Source organism: Mus caroli, unplaced genomic scaffold, assembly GCF_978045245.1.
Source record: "Mus caroli unplaced genomic scaffold, Mus_caroli_1 scaffold_11, whole genome shotgun sequence".
Lineage (NCBI taxonomy): Eukaryota > Metazoa > Chordata > Mammalia > Rodentia > Muridae > Mus > Mus caroli.
In genome coordinates, this window is record NW_028227266.1 from 36,008,140 (window position 1) to 36,015,153 (window position 7,014).

The 7,014-nt window shown below is 39.1% G+C and overlaps 1 protein-coding gene across 1 annotated transcript; it reads right to left on the reverse strand.

Moving 5' to 3' along the window:
* Positions 1-476: 476 nt before the first annotated feature.
* Positions 477-1,454, reverse strand: LOC110301567 (olfactory receptor 8B3-like). The gene has a single exon (XM_021172075.1). It carries the CDS (start codon positions 1,452-1,454, stop codon positions 477-479), a length of 978 nt encoding a protein of 325 aa, XP_021027734.1.
* Positions 1,455-7,014: the final 5,560 nt, after the last annotated feature.

Here is a 7,014-nt window from a genome sequence, read left to right on the forward strand (position 1 = left end):
CAGGAAGTCTCCTATCAAAAAGAATAGTCCATACCAGAAAACGAACTCATATGTTTTGAGTAACCTAGGTGTATACAGTGATACATTTGAGGCACGGAGAAGTAAGCCAAAGACTGCATGTGAAAGAGCTTTGGCTTGATATTTTATTGCTAGCTATACTAGTAAATGTTTGTTGTTACTCAAACAAGATACATTATTTTTATGGGTATAACTTTAACTCACATGTACCTGAAATCCTTAAAATAGAGATGGGAAAATTATTGAAAGTCTAGAGTAATGATATGGCACAGCCTTTGTGTTAAACACCATTGTTATAACACAAGTTTGTAAGGATATCAGTAGCAACATTTAACCCAAAAGCAATGCATATTAAAGCCACATTAGTATGAACAAAATATCTTCATGGAAACAGCAGTAAAGTTGAAGAATCTTTAAACTTAAATTTTAGTTCGTATTTTATCTCTAAAATCCATATCTCAGGATATGGATCTGCTGTGAACTCTCATCATAACTTTCTTCAGTGCTATTTTGACATCTTTGTTCCTCAAACTATAGATCAGAGGGTTGAACATGGGAACCACATTAGTGTAGAAAACAGAAGAAATTTTTCCCTGGTCCATAGATCCAGAATGATTAAGATACATGAATGCCCCTGACCCAAAAAACAGAGAAATTGCCATAATGTGAGAGCTACAGGTGCTGAAGGCTTTTGATCTTCCTTGTGTGGATTTGATGTTTAGAATGTTGGCAAGGATGAAAACATAGGAAATGAGGATGGTGAAGCTGGGGACTGTGATGTTAATACCCACAACTATGAGAACCACGACTTCATTAACATAGGTGCTCGTGCAGGAAAGTTGGAGGAGGGGCAGAATGTCGCACAAATAAAAGTTAATGACATTGGCATTGCAGAAGGTCAGTCGGAGCATGCAGCCTGTGTGGGCAGAGGCTCCAGCAAATGCCATCCCATAAGAAGCAAATGATAGCATTGTGCAGACCTGTGGGGACATGGTGACCTTATACAGCAGTGGATTACAGATGGCTACATAGCGATCATAGGCCATTGAGGTCAACATGTAGCATTCAGAGATGACAAAAAAGAGGAAGAAAAATAACTGAGTCATGCACCCTTCATAGGAGATGGAATTCTTCTCAAAGACAAAGTTCATCAGCATCTTGGGACTGGATACAGAAGAGTAGCAAAGATCAATGAAGGAGAGGTTGAAGAGGAAATAGTACATGGGGGTGTACAGGTGAGGATTGAGGCCAATCAGGATGATCAAGCCCAAGTTTCCCACCACTGTGACAGTGTAGATTATTAGAAACAGGTAAAAGAGAGGCAGCTGGAGCTCTGGACGATCTGTCAAACCAGCAAGGACAAACTCAGTCACAAAGGAGCCATTTCCAGTCAGCATGCTTATCATTGAAAATCTGGGCAAACAAAAATATTTCATCAGGCGATGTCTTTGTGGTCTGTTTCTAAGCTTTTGTTCATGACAATGGGACCAAAATGATTTAAATTCTCTTTTGTTTCATGTCACTGAAACTTAGTACAGCAACATATCAACTTTTAGATCAATATCACTTCTATCTATGTAAGTTATTTTTCCCTTTAATGGAAAATAAAGAGACAGAATGATCAAATAAAACCCGCTGGCAAACTTATTGAGGCTATCTTCTAAAGTTCCTAGTTATCTAACATTTCACGTCCTGATTCCTGTCCCTGCTTAGGTTATTTGACAAACACCTCAGTTCTATCAGAATAACCAGGAGAAAAGCATTCATGAAGAAGGGCCGTACTCTTATTTTGATTCCCAGAAGGAACATGCTATTGGGTTCCAGATGTTCTGCTTTCCATAGCAAAAGAATCAGTCATTGGTAATCACGTAAGGGAGTACCTGTAACCTCAGATTCACGTGTTAACGTATACTCTACTTTTCTACACATTCCCTTCAAACAGCAGCCTAAATTAAAGATTTAGTTCAGACCCATAAATAGGCTTTCAAAGATGTATGAGAGAAATAAAGATAAGTGAACACATCAGTGCTGGTAAATATTATTTTCAAAATATATTCTTATATAGTCTTTCTGTATTTGTAGCACACACCAACATTTTAGGAAAGACATAATATCTCCTTTCTGGATGTTGCTATATTCTTGATTGTCTACTGGAGCTGCTATACTCATAATGTTCCCAGAGTGAGGATGAACCAAGATAAAAATGGGGGGAAAAAGCACTAGAGTAGAAACTCTGCTGCAATTTTGAGTTATTGAATATCATAGATCCTATGGTTAATTCACATAGATAAATACAGGAGATTGAGACCAGAGGAAGTTGCATTGTTTTCTTCCTAATCAACTCAGTGCTGAGTCCTCTTGAGACTCACCTCTGCAAATATTGAAGAAATACTTTTTTGATGTGTCAGAGCTTAACCAACACAATGAAAGAATCTTGTTTCCTTAATCTATCAAAGACCTTGAAAACAGGATGTTCCAGGAGTCAGTACCAGAGTAGCTCAAATTTGTAGTTATGAATTTACCAAGAGTATCCGAAGGAAAGCAATATACCAGACCTCAGCGTCACCATGTCCTCCAGCACACTGCATTTGTTTGAGGCTTTTCAGTCTTTCAGACCTCATTACACATCCAGAAATGCATCTCCCTTATGATTTCCTCTAAGATAATCAAGTAGAAAGAGAAGAAATAATGACTTGTGCTTATGTCCCGATTCATGATAATGGATGTGAAGTTCTCACCAGGGATTAAACAGTCCCCAGAGTACACAAGAATTGAGTCTCCAAAGTTATTCATAAATTTGTACCTACACTTGTTGACATTTATAGTGCTTAACTATTATTCTAGTGTATTACTTTTATTAAATGAAGTATTATTTAATGATTTTTATAAAAGTTAATGTTTTGAGCATCATGAACTGTTTATTAATAAATTCTGTTTATTTTCTAGGGACAAAAATTTTTATTCAGCTATTTTTAATAACAAATATTACCTCTACAGAATATTAGGCTTTAAATAACATTTTCACATATAAATATCATATACACTCATCACACTCATCTTTTTCGTTGTACTTTCTTACCTCCCTCCCTATTTTTCCCTTTTGTATAACTTGTAGTTCTCTTTCATGTACCCTCTTCCCATACTCAACATGTGAATAGAAAGATCTGATACTTATCCTTGTGAGAGTGGCTTATTTCACTTAATATATTGAACCTCAGTTCTATCTATTTTCTTGCAAAGGACATTTTATTTTACCATATAACTGAATTAAACTTTTTGGCATACACATACCTCAAATTTTGAGACATAATCTAACTGTGTAGCTTAGGCTTGCCTCAAATTCATATTTATTGTAAGTTAGCTTCCCACATCATTCTTTTTGTTTTTTCTTTTCTTTTATTGGATATTTTCTTTATTTACATTTCAAATGTTATCCCCTTTCTCAGATTCCCTTCTGGAAACCCTCTACCCCATGCCACCTCCCTCTGCTTCTTTGATGGTGCTTCCCCACTCAACAACCCACTCTTGCCTCCCAGCACTGGCATTACCCTACACTCGGACAAAGAGCCTTCCCAGGAATAAGGACCCCTCCTCCTGTTTAAGCCTGACAAGGCCATCGTCTGCTACATATGAGGCTCAAGCCATGGGCCCCTTCATGTGCACACTTTGGTTGGTGGTTTAGTCCTTGGGAACTCTGGAGGGTCTGGTTGTTTGATATTGTTGTTCTTCCTATAGGGTTGAAAACCACTTCAGCTCCTTCAGTCCTTTCTCTAACTCCTTCATTGGGGACCTCTTTCTCAGTCCAATGGTTGGCTGTGAGGTTTCACCTCTGTATTTGTCAGTCTATGGCAAAGCCTCTCAGGAGACAGGTATATCATGCTCTTGTGATATACTTCTTGACATCCACAATAGTGTCTAGGTTTGGTGACTGTATATGGGATGGATCCCAAGGTGGGGCAGTCTCTGGATGGCCTTTCCTTCAGGCTTTGCTCCACAGTTTGTCTCTGTATTTCTTCCTATATTAGGTTCCCCTTCTTTTTTTTAAAAAAAATTAGATATCTTCTTTATTTACATTTCTTTATTTACATTTCAAATGTTATCCCCTTTCCTAGTTTCCTCTGAAAATACCCTATCCTCTTCCCCCTTCCCCTGCTCCCCAACCCACCCACTCCTGCTTCCTGGTCCAAGCACTCCCCTATACTGAGGCATAGAACTTTCACAGGTCCAAGAGCCTCTCCTCCCACTGATGACCAACTAGACCTTCCATTGCTACCTATGCAGTTAGAGCCATAAGTCCCTTCCTGTGTTTTCTTTGGTTGGTGGTTTAGTCCCAGGGAGCTCTGGGGTTACGTGGTATTTCATATTGTTCCTTCTAGGGGGATGCAAAGCCCTTCTGCTCCTTCAGTACTTTCGCTAGCTCCTTCATTGGGGACCCAGAGCTCATTCAAATGATAGGCTATGAGGATCCACCTCTGTATTTGTCAGACACTGGCAGAGCCTCTCAAAAGACAACTATATCAGGCTCCTGTCAGCAAGCTTTTGTTGGCATCTTCCATAGTGTTCGGGTTTGGTGGTTGTTTATGGGATGGATTCCCAGATGTGTCAGTTTCTGGATGGTCATTCCTTCAGTCTCTACTCTGAACTTTATCTCTGTAACTCCAAGATCAAAAACCAAGGGGATAGAAGATGCTGATGAGGATGTGGAGAAAGAGGAACACTCCTCCACTGCTGATGGGATTGAAAGCTGGTACAACCACTCTGGAAATCAGTCTGGTGGTTCTTCAGAAAATTGGACATAATTCTACCTAAAGAACCAGCAATACCACTCCTGGGCATATACCCAGAAGATGCTCCAACTTTTAATAAGGACACATGCTCAATTATGTCCATAGAAGCCTTATTTATAATAGTAAGAAGCTGGAAAGAACACAGATGTCCTTCAACAGGGGAATAGGTACAGAAAATGTGATACATTTACACAATGGAGTACTACTCAGCTATTAAAAACAATGAATTCATGAAATTCTTAGACAAATGGGTGGATCTGGAGGATATCATCCTAAGTGAAGTAACACAATCACAGAAGAACATACATGATATCCACTCACTGATAAGTGGATATTAGCCCAGAAACTCAGAATATCCAGTTTGCAAGATACAATTTGCAAAACACATGAAACTCAAGAAGAAGGAAGACCAAAGTTTGGATACTTCAATCCTTCTTAGGTTACCCCTTCTAAGAACTGAAGCATCATCACTTTTGTCTTCCATCTTCTTGAGCTTTATATCGTCTGTGAATTGTATCTTGGATATTCTGTGCTTTTGGGTTAATATCTGCTCATCAGAGAATACATGTCATGTGTGTTCTTTTGTGACTGGGTTACCTCACTAAGGATATTCTATAGTTCCATCCATTTGCCTAAGAATTTCATGAAGTCATTATTTTTAATAGCTGAGAATTATTCCAATGTGGAAATGTACCACATTTTCTGATTCCACTTCTCTGTTGAAGAAAATCTGTTTTTGTTTTTTGTCTTTGTTTTTCAGCTTCTGGCTATGATATATGTGGATGCTATGAACATAGTGAAGCATGTGTTCTTGTCATATATTGAAGAATCTTTTGGGTTTATGTACAGAAGTGTCCTCAGGTAATATTATGTCCAATTATTTGAGGAAGCACAAGACTGTTTTCCAGAATGGTAGTACCAGCTTGTAATAGGCCATCATTTGATACATATGCAGCTACAGTCAAGAGCTCCGGGGTATTGGTTAGTTCATAATGTTGTTGTACCTATAGGGTTGCAGATCCCTTTAGCTCCTTGGGTACTTTCTCTAGCTCCTCCATTGGGGGCCCTGTGATCCATCCAATAGCTGACTGTGAGCATCCACTTCTGTGTTTGCTAGGCCCTGACATAGTCTCATAAGGGACAGCTATATCTGGGTCCTATCAGCAAAATCTTGCTAGTGTATGCAATGATGTCAGCGTTTGGAAGCTGATTATGGGATGGGTCCTCAGATATGGCAGTCTCTAGCTGGTCCATCCTTTCGTCACAGCTCCAAACTTTGTCTCTGTAACCCCTTCCATGGGTGTTTTGTTCCCAATTCTAAGAAGGGGCAAAGTGTTCACACTTTGGTCTTCGTTCTTTTTGAGTTTCATGCGTTTAGCAAATTGATCTTATATCTTGGGTATCCTAAGTTTCTGGGCTAATATCCACTTATCAGTGAGTGCATATTGTGTGAGTTCCTTTGTGATTGTGTTACCTCACTCAGGATGATGTCCTCCAGGTCCATCCATTTGGCTAGGAATTTCATAAATTCATTCTTTTTAATAGCTGAGTAGTACTCCATTGTGTAAATGTACCACATTTTCTGTATCCATTCCTCTGTTGAGGGACATCTGGGTTATTTCCAGCTTCTGGCTATTATAAATACAGCTGCTATGAACATAGTGGAGCATGTGTCCTTCTTACAGGTTGGGACCTCTTCTGGATATATGTCCAGGAGAGGTATTGCGAGATCCTCCGGTAGTACTATGTCCAATTTTCTGAGGAACCACCAGACTGATTTCCAGAGTGGTTGTACAGGCTTGCAATCCCACCAGCAATGGAGGAGTGTTCCTCTTTCTCCACATCCTCGCCAGTATCTGCTGTCACCTGAATTTTTGATCTTAGCAAGATGATCATGTGTTTTTTGTCTTTGAGTTTGTTTATATAGTGGACATAAGTGCTGGTGCAGGAGAGCTGCAGTAAAGGGAGGAGGTCACAGAAAAAATGATTGATGGTGTTCCCATCCCAAGAGGTCAATCGAAGCATGCAACCAGTGTTACTCATGTTTCCATTTCCCCAATACAGATTCCTGTACTTGTAGGAACCAGGGACTATGTTTTAGATATATTCATTTTACTAAGGTAATTTATTCTAGAAATCACATTCAGGAACGTTTGTCAATAGACTTAATTTTAAAAATCTAAATACACAAAATATTGAAACTATTAAG